This window comes from Chenopodium album, chromosome 2 (genome assembly GCF_948465745.1).
Source record: "Chenopodium album chromosome 2, dcCheAlbu1.1, whole genome shotgun sequence".
In the NCBI taxonomy this organism is placed as follows: Eukaryota; Viridiplantae; Streptophyta; class Magnoliopsida; order Caryophyllales; family Amaranthaceae; genus Chenopodium; species Chenopodium album.
In genome coordinates this window covers 71,931,625-71,950,138 of record NC_137835.1, presented here as the reverse complement: position 1 = coordinate 71,950,138, position 18,514 = coordinate 71,931,625, and the positions used below count along the sequence as shown (strand labels likewise).

Here is an 18,514-nt window from a genome sequence, read left to right as displayed (position 1 = left end):
TGCAGCATTTTAACAGTATTGTTACAGCAATGACAAACATAAATACACAATTAAAGAAACATGTCAACTAATTTGGAGCGGAGGAAATATTTTGTTTGATTTCATAACATAAATAAATTTTTCAAAATAGAGAGAACGCAGCAAGAGACCTCAGCATAATCACTAGGAACAGCTTGAACCAAGAACGGATCAATGTCCATTTTCACTAGTCTTAAGAGGATTTTAGGACATCTGAAACAATAAAAGTGTGTTTCTATTATTTTGAAACGGTATAATAGTACACAAGTGGATTTCTTCACCAAAAGTCTAAAACTAAAAGTGCACTAGTGAACATATAAATAACAATTATCAAGGTTATACAAACTACTGAGCTACAGCTGATATACACCTTTTCCCAGCATGATGTGAAAGTCATGGCTGGTTCCCCATCGCCCGATTTACAACACTTTTGCTAACACCGGCAAAACTGTGGTACATTACAGGATCTCCTAGCTGGAAGGGAAGCAACCTGGCCAACCCTCAAGAACTTGTACATCTGAGGGAGGATCAACCAGGTACACTTCAGGGGCCAGAGGGCTCCGAGTGTGTTGTAATGTATCAGATATAATTTCAGATAGAATGTCTATAAGATATCATCCAAATCGTCTGGTACATGCAACTTTTCAATGGCAGCCTGGAAACCACAACCAAACTTGTTACTTTGTATTAAAGAGCAGCATAACTGGTTGAAAGCCTTTCTAACAAGTAAAAATCATCTCAACGCATAAATCAGTTTATTTTATGAATCAGAGAAATAATATGATCTATGTAAAACACAAACACACAAAATAAAAGAATCACAATATAGCAGAGTGTGATGAAGAAACTAATACTTTCGATCTGTCGATATTTCTGTATTAGGAATCCAATTGGACATTAAAGAATGAAAGAAGCCAATCCCTATCAAAATCTATAGATGCAAGAAGTTACCTTTATGGTGGCAACATCTGTTGCTGATGGCTTCAAGTCTAGGGCCAATCCAAAATGCAACATGGCCTTATCATACATGTTCTTCCGCTTATAGATCTTACCAATCAATGCATAGATACTGCATTCACGGGGTGCATATTCCTTAAGCTCTTCCAAGACCCTTAGAGCTTCATCATAGTTATCCATACCAGACAGTACAATAGCCTTTTGATACATGGGAAGAGGATTCTTTTTATCAGCTAAAATAGCTTTTTCCATCATTGCCAATGCTTCCTCATTTCTCTATTCAGCAACATAAAACAGTTGGATAAGGATAATGAAAAGAAATTTGTCAAACAGGAAACTAACACCCACAAAATAAGCATCATACCCTTAGAGCATGCAGGGCTGTTCCAAGATATGACATGATTACAGAAGATTGCGGATTAATCTTGAACGCAACTTGAAAATGATGTTCAGCAAACTCAAACTTCTCTTGGCGAAGGTAGACCATTCCAAGTCCGTACCATGCATTGTAATGTCGTGAATCAACACGGAGAGCATTCTGAAAGCTTTTTATTCCACTCTCAAAGTCCTCCAAAGCAACAAGCTCGTGACCACAGAGAGTATGAGCATAAGCGAATCTTGAATTAAGTTGCACAGCTCGCTGAAAATTTTTCAAAGCTGTATCATGATCTTTTTGCAAGCTGTAACAATTTCCCATGGCACACCTGCACAGCCAAGTAACATAAATTAGTGTTAGGTCCCGAAGATATGCAGAAAAGAAGAACCAAACGAGAAATATAGGTGGTAGGTCAAACTCAAAAGCTAGCGAGGGCCAGCAAGTGAAGTCACAATCCATCACTGTGTTACTCTTTAGGTTCAATTGTGTTTTAAAATTAACGACCAAAAGAACACCACAGAACATGATAAACTTTCCAAAGATATTGGATATAAACTTGAATGATAAAGCTTTAGTCAAATGTGTTCAATTAATTCCTAAGTAACACGAAAGCAGAAACCAGATGAGAAAGCATTAAAAGGAGGGGTGGGGGTGCAAATCTGGAAAACAGTATAAACTAATCAAATAAACACTGAAAACAATTGTATAATACAGTCTCTTGCTTTTTTGTATACAAACAAGCTGTTCAAGAATTATATTCAGTCTTTTTACAAATGTCCCTTACAAACTACCCCCGCCCCCATTCTTTGTTCAACACAGCTATGGATGCTGTTAACCTAAAGATCCAAGGTTGTTGAGTGGTGGACTGATGCATAAAATTCTGAGGAAATGGCAGAGATATGAGTCTGCCACGCCCCACACATCATTTTGGATCTGTTACTGCAATCATTATTCAATTATTTTTAGAGAAAAAAACATTTCATCAGCTCTTTGGTAATATTAATGCATTTTATTTTTCAAAGATGACTTTGTATCAGACACCAAAACAAGACCATCCATTCATCCAAGCACAAGGCACATGAACCCACAAACCAGAACATAAAGTAGTAGTTATTAACTTGACCTCAAGAAAGTAGATGATAGGTATATGGACATGTTGGAACCAAAAATGTTGACAAGCTTAATTCTTATTAAATGTTAAGACTTCACAAGTTAAACCAGCTTTAAGACGATTTAACTTAGCATATACTACCTCCATTTCTAAATAACATCAACACTTCCAATAATGGTTTGTTTTCTAAAAGATTATTTCAATATAGAAATTATTCTACATTTGGCAAACCCTTTTATTACATTACCCTAAATAACCCTACAATATTTTCATAATTTCACTCACTTTTACTTTATATCCACCTTTATACCCACCCACTTTTTTACCTTCACTATACTTGACCACCTTTTCATACACTGATCAACTAACCAATTTTCTTAAAATTTGTGCAAATAGTAAATTTTAAAATCAAATGAAAACAAAGACAGTACAAGAGGAACTAAACAACTGCTGCTCAAACTTATATGACAAACATGTTTAAGGATCCATCAGAAAGTACCATGTTTGAGGAGCCAAACGGTCAATTGACAGCAGCTCCTGAGCCAGGTAACTTAGTTTCATATCTTCCTTTAGATGCTGCAACAACAAAAAAAATCCAACTCCGAGTCACATCCAAAATACAACCAACCCAACCCCTCTTCATATACCGAGGGATATAAAGAGATACAGTGCAATAAGAAATTAAGGACACGAAAGATGGTACCCTTGCAGTATCATTATATATAAAAATAAATAAATAACTCACATAGAGAACAGTTGAGTAGACATCCATCCCATCTAAGCTGCAAGGACATTGACGTCGAGCGAGACTGAAGGCGCGATCAGCTTCCAAATAATCCACTAATTCAAAATGTGCTCTCCCGACCTGCAAAAACAAGCAATCAGTATAGACAGCAACGCTTTTTACAAATGCTAGATAGCTCATAGCAGAATTAATTAAGCACATTACCTCAACGATAATAGAACTTTTAAGCTACAATTCTAAACGTAAATAATTACCAAGCCCCTCTAATACCCAAGTTCTGGCCTTAATTCACTCCACTAAATAGCCTTAACACTATTGACACAAATAAGATTAATCAATTTGTACAATGACCTAATGTTAGTGCTAAATCTAAATATCTTCTGCATAGAAATTTTTATACGCACAAGTGGTTACGTGAATCACCTAACTAACAAAAATGCAACGCCTAGTAATATTGAATTGAAACTAGACTCATAATTTATATCTACACAAACGTTTTCAGCTTGTTCTTCTAACAATACCAGATACAAAGCAGGTGGTCCGAAACAGCCAAAACAGGCCAAGAAAGACAGTCCAAAAATTCAGAACTGTAGTTGTTATCCATAATTAATTCTCAAATAAATCTGATCAAGACCATAAAAAGTGTTGTACTACATCCAGTCCTACATATTAATATGTTGTAATACAACAGTCACAACAACTCATGCAACATTCTGTGTATATTAGATGTTATGTTCTACTTACTATCTCTCCTAAACAACACACCATTCAAACAACAAGCTCCAGTTTTACTCCTATTGAGACTCGTTACATCAGCAGCAAAATGCTATACAGTGGCAATTACCTGGGAAAGCACCCAGCCAGTGCTGTAATGTTTATAGGGGAGTTTCTTATAGATCTCCAATGCATCCTACAAAACCAGAAGGGAAAAATATTAACTGGCAATTACAGCATTAACAGGCAGCAAAGTTAGATTCTTCGTTTATTTTCTTTAATTCGCACTGTTTGGTATAAAGTAAAAGACGGGGAATGTCAAATGAGCCAATATGATACAAACAAATGACAGAGAGAAAAGGTAGGGTGATTAATCTGATTATGGTTGTTAATCTTGTCAACGCATGTGAACAAAGGTAGGTAGGCTGGTAGGGTATTTTGTGTGTGAAAATAAGCAAAAAGTGAATCAAACATACCAAATGAGGAAATGATGCAATTAACATGCAACTTCCCATAAAGGAATATGGTGTAATAAAAAAAAATAAAAAAAAAATAAAAAAAAAAGGAAGTACATAACATTGATATCCTCAAGCAGGCATCTACAGCAGCACAGTTCAGTTGCTTAAGCAGACAGAAATATTACCTGGCACTTGTACATGCAAGATAGCCTAAAGCCATCCCCCAAGAGTCTCCATAAGCCTAGGATTTCAAGAGCCCCGTTATGGACTTCAGAATCATCAGGGGTATTCCTACATATATTCATTGAACCACTATCCTGCTCCGTAGACCCAGCATCAGAAAAGGAAGATGTACAAATACTTGCTTGTGTATTAAATCGCGAATCACTAAAGGCTTCATGGCGATTTCCTGAAGGAGACCTTAATTGTAAGCAAATCTAGCAATGATCTAATTTTAACCAAACATAATCATGTAAATGAGAGATCTATGTAAACAAAAACACTCTTTCAAAAAAGAATAAATTTTCAAACTATTAACAGAATAGCATGCAAAAAAAAATCAACTATTTTTTGGAAAAAAAAAAAAAAAAAAAAAAACAGAAAAGGCAATTATGTGCACAAATCTAGCACTGAAGCTGAATTGCTATTGCCACTACTTACTAGCATCACTTATATATATATATATATGAAAATTGACCTGAATTCTATTTGATGATTATCTTTGGAAGACATAGCTGACCACCAAATTAAATTTTCTAATCAATGATTAACACAAGGGAGAGTCTACTAAAGAATTAATGGGCAAAACACAGCCAATTTACAGCACATCCCTAAGGAATTCCATGTAAATCCAAGATACAATTTGTGAAATGAGTCAAACTTCAGTTTTCACACAAGTTTATTGCTTTTGCATGCACAATCACACAATGGTAATATAAAGGTTCCATGTTAAGTCAATAGCACATTAATGAAATCAATATAACACAGTCATTAGGGGTTAGAGACACAAAAGGTATTCAGACAAATTCTATAATAATCAAGTTCAGATATCTATAACTCCAAAAGTTTATCACCTTCTTCAAAACTTTCATTTGGCCCTGCCTGCCCTTTGCGAAGTGTCACTGAGCGTAATCCTACATTGCCCAACCTAGAATTACCAGCATTTTTTAAGGAATGAGTGGTTCCATTCCCAGTTGATGAAGTTGTCGTTGTATTGGTGCTTCCTCCTGCATCCCCTGAAAGTCGTGTATTTCTTCTGGGAATAGAATCAGAGAATAATCTGCCAGATATCTGAAGAGCAGAAATATAAAGGATGTTACCAAAATAACATTTTCATTTCCTTGCATGGGGTCACAAAATTAATTGTTGTGCTCATTAGGAAAAAATAAAAAAATAAATAAAAAATAAAAAATCCTACATAAAAAATTTATGCATTAAGTTTTTTTTGTGTTTTTAACGTAAGAATGTGTTGAATAAGACAAAAGCATTTATAGGTTTATTAATCTCCAACCATTACAATTGAAACACAATTACAATTGTTAAAAAATAAATTGCAAATCATACATGTTCCAAGCTCCTTAATTCCTGTTAAATTTTCAGTTGTTTTCACAATGTTTAAATTTTAGTGGGATGGAGGGAATATATTATACGAGCAAGCTTGAACAGCAAATGAACTTGAAGTTGATCATAGATACACTCGTTCAATAAACTTTATGGCCTTTATTGATTTATTCACAAATTTCAATTAAAATTAGTCTGTTTATCAAATAAAATGCTAGACATGCGGTCACAGGATTTGGTTAACATGCTTCATTTTGAGAGTTTCTGATGTCAAAAGAACAAAACGTGTTTCTAAGATAAGCTCATTTATGAGAAAAAACACAATTTTGAACTATACTCAATTAATGAACAAGTTGGTCACAAACCACTAACGTGCACAACAAACTCCTAAATGAACCGAGCTTTAACCGATTTTGAGCCCAGTTTAAACTTGAAAGCTCCAACTTGCCTAAATTAATTGGCTATGAACATGAACAGGACAAGAACAAAGTACAAGGTAGTACTTGCTTACTTAGACTCAACACGTTTACACTCCTAATTATCATCAATCTTAACCTAACAAACAAACTAATTGAAAATTTATAAACTTTATCTCGTTAGCATTTTGACAAATTCAACATGAAAAAAACTAAATAAAAAAAAAAAAAATTGTTTCAAGGAGCGTTTGGTTCATTTTGGAGTATGGGTTTCAAAATACCAATACCCATACCACTTGTTTGGTTTATAATTTTTTTTGTAAATTTCATGCCTTTGGAGACCACCCAACAAAACCCTGTGGATTTTGGTTCTCACCCACAGGACCATCTAGTCAGAAGATAGTGTAAGATAAGGGTGTAAAGGGTGGTGCACAAGATGCTTAGAGAATAGAGAAAAAGAAGTTAGAGTCATGTAGTTTTGGTTTTAATTTTAATCTTTTATAATGGAAGAAGGGTAGAGGGATGAAAGAACTCAAGAGAGATGAAACTGGAAAATGAGGCATAAGTGAACTTGAAAAGTGGAGTGGATTGAGAAAAATGAGAGGCTTTTTTTACATCAATAAATATGAAGGTTTTTACTTATAGTAAATTGAACCAAACATGTGGTATTAGGTATGGGTTTCTGGGTATCAATCTTTTCATTCAACCTAAACCCATGGGTTTGAAACAAAAACCTAAACCTGAAACCATATGTAAAACCAAACACCCCTTTCAAAGGGTTGGGTCAGAACCTTTCTCAATTTTCCTTCATCCAAAACCTTCCTTCGAGGGGCTTGAAGAGTCGTGCCTACAGTTGACCTTGGTGAGCTTTCACTGCTAGCCGGGGCAGTAGTTTGCTGTACATGCCGACAAACAGGTGGAGGAGCAACACCAGACATCTGCAATAGAAGGAAAAGGTTGAAAGGCTAATGTAAACAGAATTTTTCTCAAAAACACAAAGAATGATTTAGAAACATCCCACCCACCTAAAAAGAATAATGTAAACAGAACTTTTCTCAAAAACACAAAGAATGATTTAGAAACATCCCACCCACCTAAAAAGAAAAAAGAAAGTTCACACAACAACAACAACAACAAAAATTAACAATGGATGCTAAATTATAATTACTAAAAGCAACTTGTGCTCCACCAGGAAGAACTTGCTTTTAACTATCATAACTAGATCAGAATTTCAAAAGCAATGCAAGGACTTGTGCAATCATTATATAGCTTTTAGATCACTCTTTTATGGTGAAATTTTTCAATTTTTTCTAACTACTGAAAAAAGGAAGTTGACAATATTGATACTACTCATAAAATATGAGGGAGGATGTGGACCCTCAAACTACTGATGGAAGGAAGTTGACAATATTGATACTACTCATAACATAAGATAAGAGGGAGGATGTGGATCCTCAGTCCTAAGAATCATTAAGGAGAATTCTACAAAGATAAACGAGGAAAACTTCAAAAACAAAAAATAGCTTGATTCCCTTCTCTTTTTTTCTAGTGAAAAAGTATTGTCTCAAAACCTTATAGAAATCATGTTCTCAATTAAAAAGTTTTAGATAAAGTGTATTCAGAAAGAAATACCAAACAAGTCCCCACTCTACACAAGCTACTCAGAATATTTAAAATTAATCATAAACTAAACCACTTCAATGTATGAATAATGATCTTTCGAACAAAATTAGAAGAATTTCTGGAATACACAGGACTAAATCAATGATCTACATATTATAAATGAGAGGAGACAGGAAGATATTTAAAATTCAGTGAATAAAAAAAATAGAAATAAAAAAATTGAGCAGCACATTAGTTGAAGATGCAGATAGATGAAATACTATCCACTGTAATATAGAAGTATTCATTAAGATGTACAGTAACTTGTGAGGCAGTTATCAGGAAGTATTAGAGAAAAATCTTGTGCACAACTCTTATTACAGGTAGTAAAAGTTAATATATTTTACAGCTTCATCTTAATAATCTAGCTGCTAGTAATGAGGACTTGAGGAGGACAGCTTGAGACATATGAGGCATTTAGAGGCCAAAAAAAAAAAGAGGGGGGGGAGGGGGGGGGGGTATTGGAGTCTATTTGTTTGAAAAGGGTAAACTAACAGCAGGTGTGAAGGCATTACTGCAGAAATCCGTACTCTATTATTATTCTATGTAAATAATTTATTGATGTATGCCTTTCCCTAGTGCTTCTGAGAAGGTGCCCAGCAGTGCAAAGAAGATAGGAAATTTAGTGGAGGTTGACTTGCTGAGGCTTGTTGACTTGTTGCTTCTCAAAACCACAATTGCAACTCTTATTTTGATAAAAATCAAGTATTTATTCAAAGTGACAAACTGGAAAAGTGGAAAGCAAGTTTTATAGCAAACTGATCCTTTGCGACTTATTGAGCACTTCATGTGTAGAGTTTCCCTATAAGAACAAGATTACATGAATCTTCAACTCACACTCAGTCTCACCGAAAAATAAACATCCAGCCTAAAAGGGAAAAGAATTAGACGACCATACCTTACCTGAGAGGCCATTGGAGAAGGAGTATTGTAAAATGACAAGCTTGAAGATACACAATTCAGGGATTGACTGACAGCAACTGAAGATACATTTGCTCCTTGATAACTTCCAGAAGCATCCTTTGCGCTGTTACCATGGATACTTTTCGGCTGACTAGGACTAGCATCTCCACAGCTCTTAGCAGAAACTTGATTTTGGTCCTCAGTGGAAGTAACAAAACTCTTAGAAGTGAGAGAATGCTGCAGCTGTTTCTGTATGGTATGAACAGCTGTATCACCGAACACAGCAGATGCTTCTTCAGCAGAGCCTGAGAATAACAACAGTCACTTACATTCAAGAGGAACAATACCGTCAATATTTATCACTGCACACCCCACGCGCATCGGCGCATGTCAATTTACATTTACTATGCTTACACAACTACCAACATGCAAGCATCTTACCTTCACTAATGCATCTCTTAACTACTTTACATTAATATACAAATTCAAAAATATTACTCCAAACATATCCTACAACAGCAACTAAAACTTCAATATAACACAGTAGCACAAATCTCCACTAAAGCTAACAAGAATAAAACCATACAGGTAACTAAGAACTTGATCTCTTCATCTTATTTCAGAATCTTATTAATTATTCTTCTCAAAATCAGTCAGACGCTCAGACCAGAAAATTTCATATCAAATCAAACCAAAATATTAATAGTTTTATTGATCATTACGAATTACACAATATTATATACCTTAAGTTGCATATATAGGTAAAAATTATGAATATTACATAATTGAAGAGTACACATATTGACTTTTTTGCTTTGTTTACTGTTCATATTCACTATTTACATTCATTACTTCCTCTGATTTAATTTAATTTATTTCTAAAGAGTGGAAACAGGAAAGGTATGTGTAAGAACAATGGAAATACCCAATATACAAAGTTCCTCATAAGCAGCCCAAAACAATGGATCAATGGACAACGCTTGTTTAAAGTGATGAACAGCACTCTTTCTTCGGTCAGTATACCTGAGAATGAACATTTCAAGCTATCAGATACTATAATTAAGGATGCTTCAAATTAACAGTGACAGGTTGCAGACATTTATAAAATTACAAAATATTCAGAAATCAGTAGCTTACAATGACAAAGAAATTATTCCTGATATTTCTACTATCTTTTCCCAGTATTAACTACTTAGAATTTGAGGCCTTGATCAAATACAAAACACTGATTACTAGTTGATTTCCCAGGATATAAAGTATTGCCAAACAGTACACCAGAATGCACCACATCATGTGAAGATAGAATGCAATGAATCCAAATACAACCTAATGATAACAACCCCCAAAGATACTACAAGAACAATAACAAGTCAACAACAAAGCCTTAGTCCCAAAATGATATATACCCCCAAAGATACTAAAACCAAAAATTACATTTCCATGTCACTATCTAATGCGTATAGCACATTGCCTTTCTCCTTAACACAATCGACACAATGTCTATCAAGTATAAACCATTGTCATACAGGAAAGTCAAGGACTCGTCTAAAGTTATAAAAAGAGCTTGTCTTTTCTTATTTCTGTTGCTATTTCCCCGACATTCTGCATGTCCAGCAGTCTGAGATAAGACATCAATGAAAAATTGCAAAGACAAAATATACTACACAGATATTGGCACTGCCTTACAAGGACTCATAAAAGGTTTGCAGAAATTAGAAATTCATTTACAATCACCAAGTAGCAAAGTTGGTTTCATCAAATTTCACAAAAAAAATTTAGCCCAAAATCAAAGAGTTAAGACATCACAATAGATTTTACATGTAAGATTCATTAGACCAACAAGTTACATGGTATACCCAGCTACACAGCCCTGCACGAAAAGAAAAGTACACTATAGGTACAACAAAAATAATGTTAAAGACAGCGCATACAGGCCACACGTTTTACAATATAGGTACAACAAAAATACATTTTAATGCACCCAATTTTTAGTACTTGAGACATCCTTGAAGATAGATGCATAAAACATGAAAGCCTTGGAAGGACAAAAAAGAAACCTGTAGATAAGTCCGAGAAGATAATGGCCAGCTGCATCATTCGGTACCTGCACCGAGAAAATTAGAACTCATATTACAAAATGTTCCAAATGCAGTGTTGTTTAGGTAATCAAGCAGGATTAAAGTGCCAGGACAAACAAGGGATTCAGGCCCCGTTTGGTTTGATGTAAAATATTTTTATGGAAAATGATTTTCCCATTTTCACTTGTTTGGTTTGTGAAGGGGTGAAAAACAATTTTCCCAAGGGTGGAAAATTACATTCTTAATGATTGAAAACATTTTCCTTTACAAAACAAGGGAAGCCACATTTTCCTCTCTCCTCCTTACCTCCTTTTTTACTTCCCTCTCATCCATCCTCACATAGCCACTCCTATTTTTTACTTTTCTTGTATGCAACCAAACAATTGAAAACTAATTTGCAATTGTGATTTACCTTGAAATTTGTACAGTTGCAAATTAGTTTTCCATGAAAACTAATTTTTCATTGAAAATATTTTACATCAAACCAAACGGGACCTCAATGAAAGCAGTATGAAATACAAAAATAACAAAACAATCACAGCCTTATGATTTACTAGTCACATAGTATCTTTGGAAGCAGAACGTAGACACTTAAAATGAAATAAAAAAGTAAAGTAAAAAAAACTCTTAATAATCTAGAGCACTAAAGCAATAATTACCTCTAGACCCGAATCATTAGCAGGAGACAACGCCTTTTCTGCTTCATTTAAAAGATCCATATGAAAGCATGAGAAGGCAAACAAGTAGCGGGATTGGGCCATTTGTTTTCCTTCACATAAACAAACAAGAAAATCAGAAGATTAGAAGAGTTATCATAGAAAGTAGTAGCAAGATAACTGAAAACATCTTAAAGAAGGCAATGTACATAACCAATACTCAATTCAATAGTAGATTAGTAGAGAGTATATAATAATTTAATCCACTTCTAGGTTTAGTCATAATCAAAAAAAGTTTATACAGACCTTTCAATATATTATATGCCGCATAAGCTTGATTATTTCGCAAGTAACAATTAGCCAACAATTGCCAGTTCACCTACATCCAAGGATGAGAAAATTCAAGATATGATAGAAACATATTAGAATAACACTTGCAGCAACTAGTAGCATTTTATAAGTAATACTAGATCACATCATCTATTCTTATTACTTCAGTTTTGACAGATTGAGAGATTGAGTATAAAATTGCTGGAGCAGACAGATGAAAGTAAATCCACCCATCAATTATGCCCGCACAATAAAGTGCAAACAGAGACAACACTAGCATTGGCATAATTCCATCAAACAGCAAGGAGGACTTCATTAAAAAGGAGGCCACCAATACCTCATAAGCCTCAAAATTTGGTTAGCTTTCTAATGATTTTCGTCTAAGCTTCTCTCAAATACCACTCTCTATTCCAACCCCATAGACCCAAACTAAAATCAATTATGTGCAAGTGTATAACGCCTTCATGTTATATTTTCCCCAAAAATGAAACATTATATGAAATGTTCACTAATTGCATTGTCTAACACATTGTTCAGACCAAAATCTGATTCAATTTATCAAGGAATTTTTATCATGTCAATTTTCAAGTCCAATTCTCATGCAAGTTACTTCTCGCAGTGTCCTACTCTTTGGTTTTTAATTTTTTAGCCGTCTCCTAAACGCCAAACAATGACATAGCAAGGGCAGACCCCTAAGTTCAAAGCATTTCACATCCATAAAAAGGTGTAAAGGACATAAAACTCGAAATCATCAACCAAATTAAGTAATGAGTACGAGTTTCTAGTGAAATCGTCGCTTCTCCATGACTCATCTCAGCTAATCTTATCCCTCCCCCAACTCGCTGCCACTCCCAGAAATAAAATCATCTACATTTTACGAGATTTGCCGAAAATCACATCATAAGACCACCAAAAGGGCATTATGAATCACATACCTCAGTAGGGAACTCAGCACAAAGGCGTTCACAGATGAAAATGGCATTAGAATACATAAAATGCCGCAAACTATTCTGAACCGAATCAACAAGTATAGCTTCCATAGCTCCTCTGCTCAACAAAGGAAAAAGAAAAAATTTTAGATTTTTGTATTCTTTACTTACAATTTCACTATAAATTCAAACAAAAATCAACAAACAACACCCAAGAAATTACAAGCAATATAAACAAGAACCCAGAAATTCTTAAAGGATATAAATTGCAAAAAATTAAAAGAAATTCCAAAATAACCCCAGAAAAATTGAATCATACCACGCAAAAATTAACAAAACCCCTTGTCAAAATTCCAAATTTGATGTCGCAAAAGAAGCGAAGAATTCGCAATAATGAGATGGATAAGAAGGTCAACGATAGAGGAGAGAGAAAGAGGCGGCGAAGAAAAGGGTAGTGAATTTGGGGAATGAAAGTGGAGGAGAGAGAAAATGGAAGGAGCTTAGCTTAGGGTTTGAGGGTTGCAGACATGGTGGAGCTTTTGTGTTGGTGAGAGAGAAGAGAATGATGTTGATTTGAATTTTGAATTACAATCCTGTTTGTTATTGCTCGTTTTTTAAAAATTTTATCAGTACTCGTAACAACTTTGCAAGTCTAGGGATCTGCTAGAGAAAATACTAGTTGTACTGTAGGTTTATCATAGTAATCCACCCGATTCATCTTTTGGATTTGGAGATCAACTCTGGATGGTAAGATTCGGCCTGTGACGCCTTTATTGAATTAACCGAGATGGGATGTGATTAGAATTTGTCTTCGTATCATCGAGACACCCGAATTGCCAGCCCGGCAGATTAGCATTAGAGCTGAAGGATCCTTTCTATCTGGTTGGACTAAGCAGACTTCCAGTCCGGGTAATTTTGTAGATTAAACAATGAGAGAAGTTAACAGAAGCTTATGGAGAATAGACAATTTAAAGAGATTCAATGGAGATTTTGGAAACTTCTACGGGAGATTTGAAACTCAAGACGACTTCAATAGAGGAGGATGACACCCTTACCCTTTGGGGAACTATACATTTTGTTTCTCCCTTTTAATTAGGATTTTAGTTTTAATTTGGCAGAAATGATGGTAAACATGTCAATAAAGATGAAGCAGATGAAGATGTTGGTGTTCAACTCGGAAATAATGGAGAAAATGGTGGTGTCAGTGAGGGTGAGGGGTAGAATTTGTTATATTACACCCGGGTGCACCATACACCCAACTAACCAAAGGTTAGTTTTTGTTATTCATTTGATGATTACATGAAAAATAATTATCAAAATGAGAACAAAATACTCATGGGTGTATGGTACACCCAGGTGTATATAACAACCTCTCGATCGAGGGAGGAGATCGAATGAAGAAGTAGAAAGGAACAACTTGCAAATTAACAACATTTGACAACTTGAAAAGTATAAAATAAAAGAAAATTAATATTGTTGCTAAATACGTTTATCGGGGTGCTTTGGAGCCTTTGGTTGACAAGGAATGGGAGGGTTTTTAACAATGAGGGAGGCTATTTGGCAGACTTATTCAGGTACGTACTACACCATTGTAATGTAGAATTTATCTATCTGCAAAGAGTGGAGGACAGAACCTCACTAATATTACAGGAGATAGGGGATAATGGTGCACCGTCGGGGTTTGTTAGGGTCAACATTGGCAGTGAAGATGACTGTTTCTCTGACCGTAGGGGTGACAGACTAGAGGTGACTGTAATGGTGGATGGCTCTTGGCATAAGAATACGGGGAATGCTGGCATGGGATGGGCTTACTCCTTTGACTAGACAAGCTTTTTGAAAGGTGGAGGCACCTTTGGCAAAGTGTTTTCATCTCTTCATGTGGAAGTTCTAGTATGTATAAAAGCAATCCAATGGGCGAAGATGAAAGGGCACCAAAGACTAATTGTTTTTACAGATTCGCTAGCTCTTATACACTTGATTCAACAACCGTGGAGAAGGAAAATTAGGATGCTTTGGACGATTCAAGATTTGATTCAATTAGGGAAGCAGCTGAGGGACTGTGTCATTTGGAAAGTGGGAAGGGAACAAATCACACAAGCTCATGAGATTGCTAATATGTGTAGGGTTAATTTACATAGCTTTTTGCACTAGTTCTTTGTTTAATTGTTGTTGTCAAAAAAATAATAAAAATAAAAATAAAATTCACCATTTAACCACTTAAAAAACGAAACTCGTTGATCTAAAAGATCAATAAATCCAGGCAGAATGAGAATATAGACCTCTGGATGACCGAAAAACCAAAAAAGACTACATAACTACTTTCTTACTTACAGAGAGCACTCACTGAGTTACTTACGATCTAAAATCTCTCTCGAAAACAGAGTAACGAGACTAAAGACTTTGCTTTCCGTTCGCTGAACAACCTCCCAACTCGCTGTAACCAAAGGAATTGAAAAATTCGCTCTCGGTTACCGGACTGAAGCCGTAAAACCTAGCTCAAAACACCAAAGCCCCAAAAGGGGCACGACCGGATCTACAATATGATTGTTACTCCTTAGTCTTTATGAGTATAGTTGATTGAATTGAAAAAAAAATGCTAAGACTTGTCTCACTTAGACGATAAATAATGGTATTCCCTCGAGTAATTGACATACTCAACATTTGCTCACATAGTGATGCTCTAATTTGACATTGTTTTTATATAATTTAATATTAATGAAAACTATAATAAAACATTATATTAATATTACCTATCTAGCAACATATTTTGTGACAACATATGTTTTCGGAAAATTTGTTAAAAAAAATCTTTTAAAACAACTATTTTGTCCCAAAAAAACCTTTTTAAAAAATTCTTGGCAATATGAAACATGTTTGTAAATTTTTGTTGTTGAAGTCAACCAAACCTAATTTTTAGTCGTTGACTGACCATTTTCCGGCGTTGACCCCCGGCCCTCATGTACATGTACTGTGCTCTTTTATTTAGTATTCCCACCCCCTTTCTTCTAATTCCCTCCTTAATACCTCTAATTTAAACCCCCCCCCTCCTCTCTCTCTCTCTCTCCCTCTCTCTTCGAACCTGGCCACTGTCAAAGTTCATTCAATTTGAAGAAGGTAGCTGCTTTTGTTGCAATTAAAGGCTTTTCCAATTAATTTTGACCAAGGTAATTGCTTTAGTTATACTTAATTTATCACTCTTTTATGTTTACAAAAGTTTTCAAAAAAAAAATTAGGGTTTGTTGCCCCCCTTTTTAAATTTGTGTTAATGACAAAGCTAACTATGGTCTGGGGCAATAATTACAATGACTTATCTAAATGTGCAGTTCCTTAGAAGGACTCTAATTCAGACATGGCAATATCTTAACAAGTACCCAAAATGAAATTGAGTTCAAGCAATTATCAACAACATCCTTTTAATAAATAAACCAAAAGAACCTAGTCAATTATTTTACAGCAACACATAGAGCATGTTCTCATTAATTGAAATGAGCTTAACTAAACTGAACTAAGCTGAACTGAATTGTTTATGAGAGAAGGAAATTAAGAACTGAACTGAACTGAAATAAACTGAACTGAAATTAAGCTGAAGAGAACAGACCCATAGTTGCTGACTAAGTTTGCAAATAGAGAGATAGAATGGCTTAAATTAGAGGGGGTTAAGGAGGGAATTAGTAAAAAAGAGGGTGAGCATAGTAAAAAAAAAAAAAAAGGCACATGACATGCACATAATGGGTCAATGCCGGAAAGCGAGGTTTGACTGTCTTCAACAAAAACAAATTTACAAATAGGTCTCATATCGCCGATAATTTTTTAAAAGGTTATTTTGGACAAAAAAGTTGTTTTAAAAGAGGTTTTTTTTTTTTCAGACAAATTAAAGTTAAATTTAATAAATGAATAGTAACAAAAGTCCAACGTCTCATTTATTTTGGGACGAAGGGAGTACTTCGTACGAGTTTATGACGACTCCACTCCATTAGATATTTGTACTAAAATACTTCATTTTTCAAAAGAGTAATGCACTTAGAAACGAAACAAGAAATGAGGGTTGGCTCAATTGTTAGGTGGTGAATTGATCAAACTTCATAGACTTCAGTAACAAATAAAGAAATGCCCTTCATGCTCCTAATATAATTTACAAGGGTAATGGTTCATTTTTTAAGAGTAAAGGTAAGTTGAGGTCAATGAATTTTAATGCCAAAATTAAAGTTGCACTTAGGTTGCCAAGTGTTGCTCAAGTTTCAAAGTTGTAGTTAAAGCACTTAAGTTGGCTTAAAATCACTACTATAAGCTAGCACAATAAGCTCTTTTTCAATTCAACTAGTGCGTGGGCGTGTGGCTGTAGTGACAAGGTTGCTATTTGTACTTCATTAATTTGTAATATTTTCGACTGTTTGTATAGCTATCGTGTGGTTTGAGTGTTACCTCGAGTGTTTGGTGCAAAATTAATTGTATCAATTATTTTGATATAAAAGAAGTAATATATTATTTCGTACAAAATTTAGCAAATATTATGCGTTTGTCGTTGGGTGTCTTGCTTTTGTTATGGTTATTGAGTCGTCGTTATCAATTACTTTTTCAGGCATTGAGATTGAATAAGGAAATGAAAATAATCTATAAAAATTCTACAATGTCATTCGTTAAAAATGACACCACAATTTAATGATGTGGCAAAATATAATTGGCCTATATCTTGTATTTTTATTTTCATTTTAAATTATTTTTAATGTCCACATTGTATTAAAATTGTATTATTTTTTGTATTGTTTTTAATACATGCATTTTTTTTTAAAAAATACATAATTATAAATTATGAAAATGTATTTTTATAATATAAATTAATTTTCAAATTTATAATTATAATTAGAAATCATCGTGATAAGAATTGTTCATTATCGTTCATCGTTCATCATGTTCAATCGTCATCATTAATCGTTCATCATCCTTGTTCAATCATCATCGTTCATCGTTCATTATTGTTCTATCATTATCGTTCATCATTGTTCAATCTTTATTGGTATGCGTACTTCATCATCATGGTTCATCATTGTTCGATCGTCATCGTTCATCATTGTTCATGAATGATGTCATAGATTATCTCCCTATTCCGAAATTCAATGTTAGTTGTTGATAAATTCGCAAATCCCAACTAAAATCGTTATAAAAATTCGAAAACAAATTGTGTGTTTGTATTTTGTTTTTTGCAGTTTTTTTATTTTAGTGTTTCGTTCGTAAATAAATCTCAATAACAATCTCATTCATAAGTATTTGCAAAGGACAAATTCCGCTTTAAATGGTTCAAAAATATGATTTATGTGGACTCAAATTGTGCAATTTTGTCAAAGAACAAGGAGTGTCAAGTTTGTAGAAGATGGAGTGAGTCGAATTTTTTTTACCTACCGCAACCCCTGTTTGATCTTATAAATGTAATTAAGTTTTTTCGAAGTTGTTTGTGGGTTAGGTAATGACTTAAACTATCTTTGGTCATTACATAAGAGTTGATAAAGAACAATATATAGCTAATAACAAAAAAAAAACAACGTGAATAAAAGCTAATAACAAAAAAAAAAAAAAAAAAAGGTGAACAACAAAAGCTAATTTTTA

The 18,514-nt window shown here is 34.3% G+C and overlaps 1 protein-coding gene across 1 annotated transcript; it reads right to left on the bottom strand.

Moving 5' to 3' along the window:
* Positions 1-230: 230 nt before the first annotated feature.
* On the bottom strand, positions 231-13,510 carry LOC145600370 (cell division cycle protein 27 homolog B-like). The gene is made up of 16 exons (XM_081656272.1): positions 13,233-13,510; positions 12,920-13,031; positions 11,961-12,033; positions 11,658-11,767; positions 10,978-11,024; positions 9,846-9,943; positions 8,921-9,225; positions 7,147-7,293; positions 5,453-5,669; positions 4,565-4,788; positions 4,052-4,117; positions 3,208-3,327; positions 2,962-3,038; positions 1,340-1,679; positions 970-1,251; positions 231-673 (listed from the first exon to the last, which is right to left on the bottom strand). Exons 2-16 carry the CDS (start codon positions 13,022-13,024, stop codon positions 623-625), a joined length of 2,262 nt encoding a protein of 753 aa, XP_081512398.1. The 5' UTR covers positions 13,025-13,031; positions 13,233-13,510; the 3' UTR covers positions 231-622.
* Positions 13,511-18,514: the final 5,004 nt, after the last annotated feature.

What these genes read in the sequence shown, in the direction of transcription:
- LOC145600370 (XM_081656272.1), bottom strand. Translation starts at nt 13,024, where the DNA reads ATGGAAGCTATACTTGTTGATTCGGTTCAGAATAGTTTGCGGCATTTT. An exon ending in CTTGCATGTACAAGTGCCAG is followed by an intron (nt 4,118 to 4,564) that starts GTAATATTTCTG and finishes CTGGTTTTGTAG; the next exon opens with GATGCATTGGAGATCTATAA. An exon ending in CGTTTGGCTCCTCAAACATG is followed by an intron (nt 1,680 to 2,961) that starts GTACTTTCTGAT and finishes TTGGCTGTGCAG; the next exon opens with GTGTGCCATGGGAAATTGTT.